General features: G+C 39.8%; 2 protein-coding genes and 1 non-coding gene across 3 annotated transcripts; 2 read left to right on the forward strand and 1 right to left on the reverse strand.

The window, feature by feature from the left end:
- The first annotated feature begins 2,893 nt into the window (after positions 1-2,893).
- Positions 2,894-6,380, forward strand: LOC133978839 (betaine--homocysteine S-methyltransferase 1-like). The gene is made up of 8 exons (XM_062417177.1): positions 2,894-3,105; positions 3,879-4,011; positions 4,107-4,219; positions 4,333-4,524; positions 4,626-4,773; positions 4,868-5,050; positions 5,296-5,524; positions 5,919-6,380. The coding sequence occupies exons 1-8, from the start codon at positions 3,085-3,087 to the stop codon at positions 6,019-6,021; spliced, it is 1,122 nt and encodes a 373-aa protein (XP_062273161.1). The 5' UTR covers positions 2,894-3,084; the 3' UTR covers positions 6,022-6,380.
- A 2,233-nt stretch (positions 6,381-8,613) lies between these two features.
- On the forward strand, positions 8,614-12,353 carry LOC133978840 (betaine--homocysteine S-methyltransferase 1-like). Its single transcript, XM_062417178.1, has 8 exons — positions 8,614-8,741; positions 9,259-9,391; positions 9,487-9,599; positions 9,713-9,904; positions 10,006-10,153; positions 10,247-10,429; positions 10,675-10,903; positions 11,272-12,353. The coding sequence occupies exons 1-8, from the start codon at positions 8,721-8,723 to the stop codon at positions 11,381-11,383; spliced, it is 1,131 nt and encodes a 376-aa protein (XP_062273162.1). The 5' UTR covers positions 8,614-8,720; the 3' UTR covers positions 11,384-12,353.
- A 1,951-nt stretch (positions 12,354-14,304) lies between these two features.
- On the reverse strand, positions 14,305-14,376 carry trnaq-uug (transfer RNA glutamine (anticodon UUG)). Its single transcript has one exon. It is a non-coding gene; the product is annotated as a tRNA-Gln (tRNA).
- Between the last annotated feature and the right edge of the window lie 1,615 nt (positions 14,377-15,991).

The raw sequence follows: 15,991 nt of genomic DNA on the forward strand, positions 1-15,991 counted from the left end.
GACTTGCGGTCGCCGCTCGGGCCCTAATAAACATTACAATTTCAATAGGGCTTTCGCCAGCCGACTTGCGGTCGCCGCTCGGGCCCTAATAATAATAATAATAAACATTACAATTTCAATAGGGATTTCGCCAGGCGACTTGCGGTCGCCGCTCGGGCCCTAATAAACATTACAATTTCAATAGGGCTTTCGCGAGGCGACTTGCGGTCGCTGCTCGGGCCCTAATAAACATTACAATTTCAATAGGGCTTTCGCCAGGCGACTTGCGGTCGCCGCTCGGGCCCTAATAATAATAATAATAAACATTACAATTTCAATAGGGCTTTCGCCAGGCGACTTGCGGTCGCCGCTCGGGCCCTAATAATAAACATTACAATTTCAATAGGGCTCTCGCCAGGCGACTTGCGGTCGCCGCTCGGGCCCTAATAAACATTACAATTTCAATAGGGCTTTCGCCAGCCGACTTGCGGTCGCCGCTCGGGCCCTAATAATAATAATAATAAACATTACAATTTCAATAGGGCTTTCGCCAGGCGACTTGCGGTCGCCGCTCGGGCCCTAATAAACATTACAATTTCAATAGGGCTTTCGCGAGGCGACTTGCGGTCGCTGCTCGGGCCCTAATAAACATTACAATTTCAATAGGGCTTTCGCGAGGCGACTTGCGGTCGCTGCTCGGGCCCTAATAAACATTACAATTTCAATAGGGCTTTCGCCAGGCGACTTGCGGTCGCCGCTCGGGCCCTAATAATAATAATAATAAACATTACAATTTCAATAGGGCTTTCGCCAGGCGACTTGCGGTCGCCGCTCGGGCCCTAATAATAATAATAATAAACATTACAATTTCAATAACGCTTTCGCCAGGCGACTTGCGGTCGCCGCTCGGGCCCTAATAATAATAATAATAAACATTACAATTTCAATAGGGCTTTCGCCAGGCGACTTGCAGTCGCCGCTCGGGCCCTAATAAACATTACAATTTCAATAGGGCTTTCGCCAGGCGACTTGCAGTCGCCGCTCGGGCCCTAATAAACATTACAATTTCAATAGGGCTTTCGCCAGGCGACTTGCAGTCGCCGCTCGGGCCCTAATAAACATTACAATTTCAATAGGGCTTTCGCCAGGCGACTTGCAGTCGCCGCTCGGGCCCTAATAATAAACATTACAATTTCAATAGGGCTTTCGCCAGGCGACTTGCAGTCGCCGCTCGGGCCCTAATAATAAACATTACAATTTCAATAGGGCTTTCGCCAGGAGACTTGGAGTCGCCACTTGGGCCCTAATAATAATAAATTTAGTATAGCACCTTTCACACAAATAAAATTCACAAAGTGCTTCACAGGATACAATTTGAAGAGACCATAAAAAATGCAAAACATTAAAAAAAAACAAAAAAAACAATAACAAATGCACTAAAACATACAATCAATGAGCAATAAAAACTACATTAAAACCTAAAAGAGAAAAGCAAAAACACAGGCAAACAGAGGACATAAGCTTTTTAAAAGCCACTACAGAGGCTGCAGATCGTAACACTAAAGGTAGAGAGTTCCACAATGTTGGAGCCACTACTTCAAAGGCCCAATTACCATTTGTTTTTAGGGGAGTGAGGGACAACCGGTAGGGCCTGTTCAGCAGAACTCAATGACCTACTGGGTATATACGGAAGGAGGTCACATAAGTATTCAGGTGCCTGATAATGCAGGGCTCTGTAAGTGATTACAAGAACCTTAAAATACATTCTGAACCTGATGGGGAGACAATGTAAAGAATATAAAATAGGTGTAATGTGAGACCTCCGGCTGGACCCCGTTAATAGCTTGAGGCGTTTCTGAGATGTTTAGCCAAGACAGGTGAAGAGGCACACTGGCTGATGAGAAAAAGGAGCCAAACTAGGAGAGGTCTAACCCTAACCCTAACCCTGGGATCATCATCACTAACAGAAATTAACATTTATTCCCGGTTGCTGCTGATAATAAACTCACATTTCAATACACCCTAACCCTGTCTGTCAAAACTAGCTGTGTCAGTGCTGTTTGGACAATGCCCATTACGTATTATGCAATGTCACAATGTTTAACTTTTTGGTGGACAATAACAGGAAATTACTGTTTCAAGTAGTAAAGTTAGTAAGTGTTGCCACTTCCTGAAGTGGCACTCTTTATAAAGGGTTTATAATTGATTAATGGCTTAAGAATTGTTAATAAATAATTTACTAATGATCTATACACCATTTATGAGCAGAATAGGTAGAATTAGTGGGTTGCCAGGTTGTGGAAAAACCCTCCTTTCTGAATCAAAAGACATTCCCAAATCACTGATGTATTGAATCAGTAATAAAGGGTTAAATGTGTCACAGTCTTAAAAGTTATTAATAAGGGATTACACTTTTTAAGTCTCCAGGTCTGCAGTTACATTTAATAAGCTATTAATGAAAAAGTCTGCAGTTAATTGTTAAGAAAATGATTTGTGCATTTTGCATTAAAGCAGTTAAACTTATGAAACACAAATATTTGCATGTTGCATGGAGGATGCATACACACACAAACACAACCCCCCAGCGTTTAAGGAGTGATAAGAATGATAACATGACGCTATTTTGCACGGATATGAATACAGGTGTGTCTTGAGGTTTTGGCTTGTCTCGGGCAAAAACAGTTTGAAAAACATTAGCACTTGACCACCGCCTGTTGCTGATGCGCAGTAGCCTATAGCCAGTATTGCACAGCTGAACCAGGATGAAGACTGCGCATCTTCTATCTGTGGACATGTTGCTAGACTGTTTGTGTGCACAAAACACAACGAAAATGGTATTGCCATGAATGTATAACCTGCATAAACTGGTTCTTACTCCTAAACCAGAGAGTCAAACCCAGGTGTGACGTCAGGACAGCTCCCCTTCAACCCTCGGGGGTAAATAAAACGCAGCATTTGCGACTACATGTGGTGAGATAAACGGGGTTGTTTCAGCGTTAAGACAGCCACCCGCCGTGCGTCTCTGTGCAGGATTACAGCAGCATCTCAAACGAGCATTGAAGCCAGCTTTCTTTTCAGGCTGTCTTCAAGGAGTTGTTATCTACAATGGAGAGCAAGAAGAAGAGGGTATGGTCACAAAAACAACTCGTGGGCCTTGTCTTGTCTCTAATTAATCTTTGAAATTTGTAAACAGCTTGAACTAAAATTGCCCAAATTACCTGAATGCTAAAAGCTGCATAAGGTATTGAACTGAAAAAATGTGCACTCTGAAGTTCATCCAACATATGAATTACAGACATTTTCAGGTAGAAAAGGTGAAAAGCAAACAGATCTTACAGCATATGTTGCTTCTAGACAGATGAGAAGACAGTAAAAAATTGTTTAAGTAAACAACAATGTGACAGCTGTGGATATTTATCACACTTTTGCTATAATTTGCTACTCATCAATTAATCTAATTTGGGATCGTTTGATTTTAGCATTATTATGTGACAGAATAAAGAGAGATTAACGCATGTTAAGTGCTTTTGTCTTTCATATTTGCTGTCTACTAACATGGTAGTTACAATCACATAGTATTGTAGAATATTTATTACAGACTCTTAAGTACACTACAGTCCAGTTAATATTATTCACAACAGAGAGCCCCCATGTGGGCTATGTTGTTTTACTTGAATTACTTGTTTTTATTTTGTAACAGAAGATGTTACTGATTACACTGAGATGTTCTTTCAACATTGCCAAAGCACATTTTCAGGAAATCTGCCAAACCTGAAGCAGAGTAAACATGAATGCAAGCCACATAACTTGTGTGTGTGTGTGTGTGTGTGTGTGTGTGTGTGTGTGTGTGTGTGTGTGTGTGTGTGTGTGTGTGTGTGTGTGTGTGTGTGTGCCCTCAGAGTATCCTGGAGCGTCTGAATGCTGGGGAGGTGATAATAGGAGATGGGGGTTATGTAATGCAGCTAGAGCGACGGGGTTATGTGAAAGCGGGACACTGGACACCTGAGGCTGCTGTTGAACATCCTGAAGCTGGTACGTTACCTGTTAAAATGAATCAACCCTAATATGCATATAGTTTTCTTATTGTTGTCCTTACGAGCTTCTATCTCTTATTGTCTTACTGTCAGTGCGGCAGCTGCACAGAGAGTTCCTACGAGCAGGAGCCAACGTGCTGCAGACATTCACCTTCTACTGCAGTGAGGATAAGCTGGAGATCAGTGGCAATGTCACCAACATCACTGTCAGTAAAAAGAATAAATCAGTTAATAACACCTTCATCCTGTTTACCAGTCATGATGAAAAGTATCCACACATCATTCTGGTATTACTCCAGTCTGTTATCTTCTGTTCCAGGGGGCCCAGATCAATGAGGCAGCATGCAACCTGGCCAGAGAGGTGGCTGATGAGGGTGACGCATTGGTAGCTGGGTGTGTGTGTATGACTCCTTGTTATCAGAAGAGTCACAGTGAGACAGAAGTCAAAGCCATCTTTAAGAAGCAGATGGACGACTTCCTCAAGAAGGACATTGATTTCTTTATAGTGGAGGTATGAGCAGCACTCCAAGAGGAAAAACTGTACAGCAGGTGATCAGATCAGATCTGGTCTCAAATCAACTTGTAATGATTAACTGCACATTTCTCCTACAGTTTGTGGATCATGTGGAAGAAGCAGTGTGGGCAGTGGAGGTGCTGAAGGCCAGTAGAAAAGCAGTGGGAGCGACACTCTGCATCTCCCCTCACGGAGACATGCAAGGAGTCCCGCCTGGAGAGTGCGCTGTCCAGCTGGTCAAAGCTGGTACACTGACCGACCTGTGTTATGATACTTCAAGCTGAATGTTGAATTTATGTTAGCTGCAAAGCCTAAATATAATATTTGTGTTCATGCACAGGAGCTGACATCGTCGGAGTAAATTGCCACTTGGACCCTCTGACGTGCGTTCGCACAGTGAAGTTGATGAAAGAGGGACTAGAGAAAGCTGGTCTTAAGGCCCACCTCATGATCCAGCCGCTGGGCTTTCACACACCAGAGTGTAACTTCGGTGGATACTTGAGCCTTCCTGAGTTCCCCTTTGGTCAGCATGTGTACATTACATTTCTTTTGTGCAGAAAGACACAACTCTTTTATATTAAATTAGATGCATAGAATTTCACTGGTTCAAGTATGTTATACTATGTTTTCCCAAGTTCACTGAACAAAGTCAGAATTTAAATGGTTTTGCTCAAATAACCCCACTAAGCATTTCTACCTTTTGGTTGTTTGCAAACTGTATTTTTGTGTAGTTTCATGAGAGCATTGAATGTTTTATCTTAATCTCAGCACTGGAGACCAGAGCAATGACCCGTTGGGACATGCATAAATATGCCAGAGAGGCCTATGATGTTGGAATTCGCTACATTGGAGGCTGCTGTGGATTTGAGCCCTACCATATCAGAGCTCTGGCTGAAGAGCTGGCTGCAGAGAGGGGGTTCCTCCCACCAGCTTCAGAGAAGCACGGACTCTGGGGGGCTGCTCTGGAGATGCACACTAAACCCTGGGTCAGAGCTAGGTAAGACTGAGCAGAAACTCTGCACACATGTGTAAGATATATAAATATACTCTGTTCAGACTCTGTTCTGTTGTGTTCAATTATCCCCTTTAAAGTTCTTAAAATGACATATCCTCCTCCTCCCTCAATAAAAATCCAGAATCCAAAAGTTTAAATGTTGGACACAAGATGTCTCCTACTTCACCTCTCGGTGTTTGTGCACTGGAGGTTACAAGTGTCCACATCACACTTTGGAAGTTGCATATTAGACCACAATGGACCATTAGTTGTAATGTCATAAATCATCCTTGTTGGTACATGTCTTATTTTGTGACATAGTGACTGTTATTATGACAAAGGGGGCTAAATAAGTGTTTATAACCTACTAAACCTAAACCTACCAAATTTGTCTTAGGGCTCATCGAGAGTACTGGGAAAACCTCTTGCCTGCTTCTGGACGTCCCAAATGTCCTTCCATGGCCACACCAGCCAATGATTATGAAAAACAGCAGCAATAAAACATACAAACTTAATCAGATCTATTCTATGTGTGATCAGATTATCCACATTTCTTCATATCAAGAGTATTAATCAAGCATCTCATCAGTAATTTTTTGCAGTGTGTCCAATAAACTTGTTTTTTTCACTGTATTATTTGTATGTCCAAGTGACTTAGCCTACCATAACTGCTGCCTCCCTTCTTTTTTCTTAGCTATTCCTAAATTTACTAATAAACTGTAAATGAAAAGGCAGCACAGCTTGCATTTTTACTACTTAATACAGTTGTAATTACAGTCTCCATAAACATATCATATGTGTTGACTGTTGTAATCTGCTACTAAATATAATTTTCACATATTAAAATTTTTAAAATCTCTGGTTTTTACATGCTTTCTCTTTGTTAAAAAACACTGCTGTGTTTGTTATTGTATAAAGGTGTGAGGCTTAAAGTGGAGAGGTGATGGCAAGTTAAATGGGCAGGCATTGCTTAGTTTATTGTTGGTAATATTATATTTTTCTTCAATAATGTGCTCTTTGGATTTCATCATTTAATGCTTAAAGTTGAAAGTAGTGGTGAATGAACTGGCCCACACTGAGAGAAATCTTTTATCACTCTGTGCTCTGAACACAAGTTCATGAAGTCCCTTTGGATTAACATAATCAGTGTGTCACTTATTAACCTGACTCAGGGTGAGAGTAAGTAAGGAGAAAGGTTTTGGGGACACACAATCCAATACAATACAAACAGTAGGAATCCAGGAAAGTGAGGACCTGTCCTCACACGGCCTGCACCCCCAACAGTCTGGCTGTGATCAAGCCTTTTATCTCTCTCTGACGTAACACACGCACTATATTCAGCTGCTGCACATACTGTAAAACATTCCAGTCCCATTTAGTTATGTCCACTTACTTACTCTCTTTAACAAAAAGAGCTCTGACAGGTAATAACCACTCAGTTTATTTAAACTTGAGCATCTCTTTATGTTTGCATGTAATTGCAATTTCTTTTACATAATTTTTTATGTTATCTAATCAATGAGTAGAGTGGAGAGGACAACTGTAGTCAAAGTAGTCAAAAATTGCTCCTAAAAAAGTAGAGTATCAGTCAATTTTGTGACCCAGTTTATACATGAGCCAGTCAGACTTTTATTTGTCAAAATCGAGAGAATCTGTCCATAAGGGACTCGGCTATTTGTTAGCTGAAGGAAATATATATTTTTTAAAAACCTCTTTATGTCCATGTTGTCTGGGGGAGCAAATATATCAAACCAAGAGACTGTCATCCAAAAAATGGACCAGTCTACTATTCAGTAACAATCAAATTAAAACTAGCCTTTAAGTGCTTCCTTTTTGAGATTCTGTTTGTTGGTGGGTTTTGCCATCATTTGGCAATTGCTGATAGAGGCCAACAGAACAGGAACACGACAATGATCACATTTCTTTGAATTACCAGGAGTACACTTTAATTAAAAGATTTAAATTCTATTTTGAAATAGTTGTCACAAAAGAATATTTTTACTACTCAGTCTTAAGTCCATATTGTGTTTTTCTTAAAATCATTAACTACTTTCTGTCTTCAGCCATGTTGTTGTTAAATGTGGCTTAAAAGACAGAAAATTCAGCTTTATCTGATAGAGGACCTCGACTGTCTGATAGTCAAAGAATCAGCTGTTTGTGGCTTATTGAGAGCTTTGATAGACCAATGAGCTTCATGCTTCCAGCTGACCTGCATAATGAAGTTCAGCCTGAGCTGTTGAAGACTGTTTCCGGACAACACACCTGACGGTCAGCCCACATGAGGACTGTCCCTGTAGCTTATTGTGCTAATGAGGAACTCCAAGCTCCTGTTATAAATAATATGTCTCATCTATTTAAGGTGAAAGGTTTCGAAAACTGTATTCAACAATGAATTGTCTTTCCTCATGTACTGTTAATAATGTGTACATGGTGTAAATAAATCTATAGTTATATGTGAGAAGACGTTATGACTCTTCTGCTCAGATATAGTGAAATAGAGGGCTTTCATTACAAAAAAAATTGTACATCAGAATATCCTGATGCTGTCTAAGTGACACCCTGAGATGGTGCACTGTCAATGTAAATTCAAATTGTTGAGTGGAAACCGGAAGTTTCTTATTAATATCAATGTTAAAGAATCGAAAATATAGTTCAGATATGGTATTTTAGAGCGCTTTACTTTTGAAATTGTACATCAGAATTATACATTACAGCGACACCCTGAGGTGGTCTATTATCAATGTGAAGTTTTATGATCTATTATTTTTTCAGAATTATTAATTTTATTTATACTTTGATTCATTTTTCTGTATTTAGTTTTTAAGACATTTCTTTTGTTTACTCATTCATTCATTTTTGGCAGAATACATACATTTTGAAATCACTTAGTTTACCCTGAAGGTGGTTTGTATTTTGAAATGAGGCCATGCATGTTCTTACCGTAGTGCCTAATATATACACGCACTGCAAAATAATTTGCGGCTAGTTTGACCGGCGTTTAGAATTGGCTTTACCACAGGCTGCTGGTTCTGCTTTGCTCAGGATGAAGACTGGCTGTCGTGATCTCGCGAGATTACCGTGGTCATTTCAACGTGAAGTCAGTTTGCCGTGAGTCTCTGTGCAGGGTTACAGCTGCATCTGCAACGAGCATTGAAGCCAGCTTTCCCTTCAGGCTGTCTTCAAGGAGTTGTTGTCTACAATGGAGAGCAAGAAGAAGAGGGTATGGTCACAAAGAAAAACTAACGTGGGCCTTGTCTTGTCTCTATTATCAATCTTTGAAAACTGGAGATGTCGTTCACTTAAACACATGCAGTGTGAGCGTAAACAACAGATGTCAGCTGTGGATATTTATCATACTTTCTATACAATTTGCTACTTATTAGTTAATTTAATTTGGGATAATTTGATTTTCGCACAATTATGTGACAGAATAAAGAGAGATGGTTAATGTTCTGTGCTTTGACCTTTTATATTTGCTGTCTACTAACATGGTAGTTACAATCACATAGTATTGTAGAATATTTTATTGCAAGTTCTTATGTACACAACAATCAAAATGTATTGCTCAACATTGTGAGAGAGATTTTCAAGAAACGTGTCAAACCTGGAGCAGAGTCCACATGACACACCTCTGAACCATGAGCCTTATAGGCCTGTGTGTGTGTGTGTGTGTGTGTGTGTGTGTGTGTGTGTGTGTGTGTGTGTGTGTGTGTGTGTGTGTGTGTGTGTGCCCTCAGAGTATCCTGGAGCGTCTGAATGCTGGGGAGGTGATAATAGGAGATGGGGGTTATGTAATGCAGCTAGAGCGAAGGGGTTATGTGAAAGCGGGACACTGGACACCTGAGGCTGCTGTTGAACATCCTGAAGCTGGTACGTTACCTGTTAAAATGAATCAACCCTAATATGCATATAGTTTTCTTTTTGTTGTCCTTACGAGCTTCTATCTCTTATTGTCTTACTGTCAGTGCGGCAGCTGCACAGAGAGTTCCTACGAGCAGGAGCCAACGTGCTGCAGACATTCACCTTCTACTGCAGTGAGGATAAGCTGGAGATCAGTGGCTATGTCACCAACATCACTGTCAGTAAAAAGAATAAATCAATTAATAACACCTTCATCCTGTTTACCAGTCATGATGAAAAGTATCCACACATCATTCTGGTATTACTCCAGTCTGTTATCTTCTGTTCCAGGGGGCCCAGATCAATGAGGCAGCATGCAACCTGGCCAGAGCGGTGGCTGATGAGGGTGACGCATTGGTCGCTGGGTGTGTGTCTAAGACTCCTTGTTATCAGAAGAGTCACAGTGAGACAGAAGTCAAAGCCATCTTTAAGAAGCAGATGGACGACTTCCTCAAGAAGGACATTGATTTCTTTATAGTGGAGGTATGAGCAGCACTCCAATAGGAAAAACTGTACAGCAGGTGATCAGATCAGATCTGGTCTCAAATCAACTTGTAATGATTAACTGCACATTTCTCCTACAGTTTGTGGATCATGTGGAAGAAGCAGTGTGGGCAGTGGAGGTGCTGAAGACCAGTAGAAAAGCAGTGGGAGCGACACTCTGCATCTCCCCTCACGGAGACATGCAAGGAGTCCCGCCTGGAGAGTGTGCTGTCCAGCTGGTCAAAGCTGGTACACTGACCGACCTGTGTTATGATACTTCAAGCTAAATGTTGGAATAATTTTAGCTGCAATGCCTTAATATATTTGTGGGGTAATGCACAGGAGCTGACATCGTCGGAGTAAATTGCCACTTGGACCCTCTGACGTGCGTTCGCACAGTGAAGTTGATGAAAGAGGGACTAGAGAAAGCCGGTCTTAAGGCCCACCTTATGATCCAGCCGCTGGGCTTTCACACACCAGAGTGTAACGTCGGTGGATACACCAGCCTTCCTGAGTACCCCTTTGGTCAGCATGTGTACATTACATTTCTTTTGTGCAGAAAGGCACAACTCTTTTATATTAAATTAGATACATAGAATTTCACTGGTTCAAGTATGTTATATTATGTTTCCCTAAGTTCACTGAACAAAGTCAGAATTTAAATGGTTTTGCTCAAATAACCCCACTAAGCATTCCTACCTTTTGGTTGTTTGCAAACTGTATTTTTGTGTAGATTGATGAGAGCATTGAATGTTTTATCTTCATTTCAGCAATGGAGACCAGAGCAATGACCCGTTGGGATATTCATAAATATGCCAGAGAGGCCTATGATGTTGGAATTCGCTACATTGGAGGCTGCTGTGGATTTGAGCCCTACCATATCAGAGCTCTGGCTGAAGAGCTGGCTGCAGAGAGGGGGTTCCTCCCACCAGCTTCAGAGAAGCACGGACTCTGGGGGGCTGCTCTGGAGATGCACACTAAACCCTGGGTCAGAGCTAGGTAAGACTGATCAGAAACTCTGCACACGCGTGTAAGATATATAAATATACTCTGTTCAGACAAAAAAAGTTCAATTTATCCCTTTTAAAATTCTCCCTCAATAAAAATCCAGAATCCAACAGTTGAACTGTTGGACACAGGATGTCTCCTACTTCACCTCTCGGTGTTTGTGCACTGGAGGTTTCAAGTGTCCACATCACACTTTGGAAGTTGCATATTAGACCACGATGGACCATTAGTTGTAATGTCATAAATCATCCTTGTTGGTACATGTCTTATTTTGTGACATAGTGACTGTTATTATGACAAAGGGGGCTAAATAAAGTGTTTATAACCTACTAAACCTAAACCTACCAAATTTGTTGTAGGTCTCGTCGAGAGTACTGGGAAAACCTCTTACCTGCTTCTGGACGTCCCAAATGTCCTTCCATGGCCACACCAGCCGATGATTACGAAAAAAGGCTGCATTCCAACATATGAACATAATTGCTGATATCCTTTATGTGTGATCAGATTATCCACATTTCTTCATATCAAGAGTGTTAATCAAGCATCTCATCAATAATTATTTGTCAGTCTGTCCAAGTGACTCAGCCTACCATAAATGCTGCCTCCCTTCTTTTTTCTTTACTATTCCTAAATTTACTAATAAACTGTACATGAAAAGGCAGCCCAGCTTGCATTTTTACTACTTAATGCAGGTGTAATTGCAGTCTCCATAGACATATCATACTTGTTGACTGTTGTAATCTGCTACTAAATATAATGTTCACATATTCACAATGGAAAAAATATTTTGTTTTTCCAACTTTTCTCTTTATTAAAAACCATTGCTGTATTTGTTATTGTATAAAGGTGTGAGGCTTAAAGTGGAAAGGTGATGGCAAGTTAAATGGGTAGACATTGCTTGGTTTATTGTTGGTAATGTATTTTTCTTCAATAATTTGCTCTTTCGATTTCATCATTTACTGTCTAAGTCTGAGCAAATCATTTCATTGTAAATTTAAGTGTATTAACCACATATCATACATACTGTAGATGCTCCTTATCTTCAGGATGCTCTTTTTTAAAAAGAGCTCATACATTACTGTAGAACCACTGAAACTGCCATGCTGTATTTGTTTGTCTTTTGATTTATTAATTAATGCTCCTTTTCTGGCAGTCTGGTGAGAAAGAGTATGGTCTCTAGACCTGCTCTATTTGAAAAGTGCCTTTAGATAGCTTTTGTTGTGATTTGGTGCTATATAAATAAAGATTGATTGATTGATATTATGCTGTATGTGTAATATGCCTGATCCAATTATTTTATTTCTATTCCTGTTAACAAAATGAGATTTTCACATATTAAACCCTGATTTCTCAAATATTTCTAAATGTTCTATAATACTGATATATGCTCAAAGTTGAAAGGGAGAAGTGAATGAACTGGCCCACAATGAGAGATATCTCTTATTACTCTGTGCTCATGTGCATTTGTCCTTTAAGATTAACATTATCAGTGTGTCACTTATTAACCTGAATCAGGGGAATAGTGAATGAGGAGAAAGGTTGAATTAGGTAAAAGCTACGATTTGACACATGTGCTTTTGTGACTAATTGGTGCTGGTGAAGGCCAGTGGTGGAAAGTAACTGGTCAAGGGCTGTGCTTATGTGCAGTTTTGAGGTACATGTACTTTACTTGAGTATTTCCATTGGTTGCTACTTTACACTTCTTCATTATATTTCAGAGGGAAATATTATACTTTCTACTGTACCATATATATTTGACAGTTTTAGTTACTTTTCAGATGAAAATTTAACACAATTGATAATATAACAAGATTTTAAAAATAAAACATGTTAAAGATGAAACCAGTGGTTTCCAACCTTTTTGCCTTTTGATGTATTACAAAAATCAGTGTGTAGTTTGGGTTACATTTCAGATGCCTATGAGTTTGTTAACACCTCCATCAAAAAGTTATTTTTCCCTCTACACTTCTCGCATTTTAATTTCAATAAATGTTCAAATGATCCAGTATTTTCACCAAATAACAGATTTGTGTATCAGAACTCAATTAATCATCTTACAACCCCTCAGATTGATCTGGTGACCCTTTGGAGGGGCCTGACCCTTAGGTTGGGAACCACTGGACTAAACTAGCTAACTGTATATAAAGTTGTTGAAACTAGCTCCACCTCCAGCAGCTCCAACAGTAACATGCTGTTTACACACGCATGCTTCAGTATTAATAATCTAATGATGTCATATAATAATATGTCAGTCAGAGGGACCAAACCACTACTTTTTAATGCTTTAACTACATCAGGCTGATAATACTTCTGCTCTTTTACCTAACTACGAATTTTTGTGCAGGACTCCTACTTATAATGGAGTACTTTCACATTGTTTGTACTTTTACTTAAGTAAAGGATCTGAACACTTCTTCCCCCACTGGTTAAGGGGCTGTTATTTTCATCTGGCTGCCGTCGTACTGTAGTTTTTTCTGTGTTTGAATTTCTCGCTCACAAAAAATCAAGTGTTATTGTTTCTGTTGCATGCTCGACATATTGGCCACATGTCAAAAAAGTTAGGTCCCACCGAGATTTGAACTCGGATCGCTGGATTCAGAGTCCAGAGTGCTAACCATTACACCATGGAACCACGTGTTGCCCACAGGGTTTCAGCAAGAACACACAAACTGTAGTCAAGACTTTCAGAGTATTTTCTGCCTTTCCAACATGAAGCATTATGCGAGAGAGATTAGAGTTAACTTAAATTTCACGGCTAACTTGATCTGAAGTTCACATCAACACCTGCCAACATGATGATCGTAGACCAATCAGCTCACCAACCAGGGAAACATGATACGGGCCTCATTAGGCTGCTGACTTTAAAATGAAAGTGAATTAAAAAACATAAATATTTTCACCGGTAAGAAGACTTTTACTTTTAGGGCAGTTTCCAATCAACTCAAAACAGATTTCCATAATGGACGAATCTGCATTTTAATAGCGAGTTTTACTGTATTCTCTTTGAGGTGATTGCTGTCGGTGTAAATGCTGCTCTACATCACCAACAGTAACAACTGGCGACTTTGTGATGACAACTGGAAAAAGCCAATAAGCATGATTCAATTTTGGTAATTTTTACGGACAAACCTCGCTCTATTCCTACATTTATTTACTCTGTTTGGAAGGGACAGATGGTGTCTAGCTTTTTATTTTATGTTCTTATTGTAGGCTATCCATTACATTTAGTTATCGTTTTAAATTAAGTTAAGTTCTGATTATGTGGCACAATTATTTCACAAAACCTCCTTATTAATTGTTATGAACCCGTTGTTCTCCTTCACAGTATTAATCATAATGCAGCACTTGCTTTACCTCTCTATGATCTACAGGTTACTCTCCGAAAAATCACGAGGTTCCACCGAGATTTGAACTCGGATCGCTGGATTCAAAGTCCAGAGTGCTAACCATTACACCATGGAACCATGTAAACGATCAACAAGTCCTGCTCTTTCAATCCACAGTTATTGTTTCTCTAAATAAAAGTTTAAATTTGTTTCCCTGAAGACATGACTTTCACTTAGACTTGGAAAAATATTAAATTGCACGATGAGATGACTAACTCACACAGCTCTGTGCTACATTTAAAAGTCACTGTACAGGAAATAGTGCCCCAAAATACAACTTGCTGGCTCTGTCACAACATCTCCCCCACACACTTACACTTACTTACAAGGCAGGCTATATCCAGTAGAAGAGACAGTGTTGTAAAGTACTGCTGAAGTAAACCAGTTATGTTATTGCAACACTAAATACACATGCATGGAGTCATAACCTGGAGAGGCGGCTGATTCACTGAGGCATCTATTTGGAATAAATGTATTCTTAGACTCTGTGTGTGATCATGCTCCCCACCGCTAAGAATAACTACCATGTAGATTTTTCCATGCTTACCATCTTTTTTATGAACATTCACGTTTTTTCTTTGAAGTATTTTTGAAACATCACCAATTATCAAATTTTACACAGGGCCACATTCATAATACATTTGGTGAAAGCAGCAGTGATAGCAGCAGCAGAGCAGTAAATAATTAGATTTATTGCTGCTGAGATGTATTCATCTTTTTTTTAAAGTATTAGATATGTATAAATATATAAGGATGATATGAAGGATGGCTGGATTTGATACAGATATAACCTCTGTGGATTAAGAGTAGCAATATTAGAGCTACAGTAGAGGAGCTGAGTGCAGAGAGAAATAGTTTTACCAGTTCAGAGAAGCAGAAAGCAGTTTGAAAGGGACACAAGGCGCCCTCCTATTTAAGAATGTAAAACACATTGCACTATAGGTCATGCTCAGGGCTCATTAAAAGCAGGGGGGAAACTCTGAGGGAACCCATTAAGCATTGCTCTGAGCATCATTAAAGCACATGCACCCTGGTGAGAGACTGACTTTTATCTTTAACTCGAGGCTGTGACCATTAAAGGGAAATACTATTTGCCATTCCTGTCCTCTGAGACAGTCCAGTCAATATCTGTAAACAATGAGAACTCACCAATGCTCTCCCACAGCTAACTCATCCAGCAGGCTTGAGGCATCTCTCTCTGCCGTAATTGGTCTGTACGTGGCTCCTCTGAAGTTGAAATGCCATATTTAACATTTATTTCAGGATCATTTTTTTGTGTTTTGCAAACAATTGTCTTTGGACTTGTGCTAAAACCATGATTTAAGGCCCTTTTAGACAGCAGAATTAAGAGTGCCATCCAATTACAGTAATAACAGTAGAATATACAGCCGTCACTTCACACAGTAGCTCTATTTCCCTTTCTTCCTAAGTCATTCACAAACTACTTTTGATTAAGGCTGTATTCAAGGTGTGAACTATGGCATTTGCAACTAACTGTCTTTGTGTTCTTTTTGACATATTTGTACAGAGAAATGGTGGTTTGGAGAAATGCAGAGTAATGCACAGACTGAATGGGAGTAAGAGGGTTTGTTTTTTTCTGATCTTTGGGTTAAAATAAGTTAAGTTTATGATACAGCACGGCCTCATTTAATGATAATGGCAAGAAAAGTGAATTAGTGATGAATCACCCTCA

This window comes from Scomber scombrus, chromosome 4, assembly GCF_963691925.1.
Source record: "Scomber scombrus chromosome 4, fScoSco1.1, whole genome shotgun sequence".
Classification (NCBI taxonomy): Eukaryota; Metazoa; Chordata; class Actinopteri; order Scombriformes; family Scombridae; genus Scomber; species Scomber scombrus.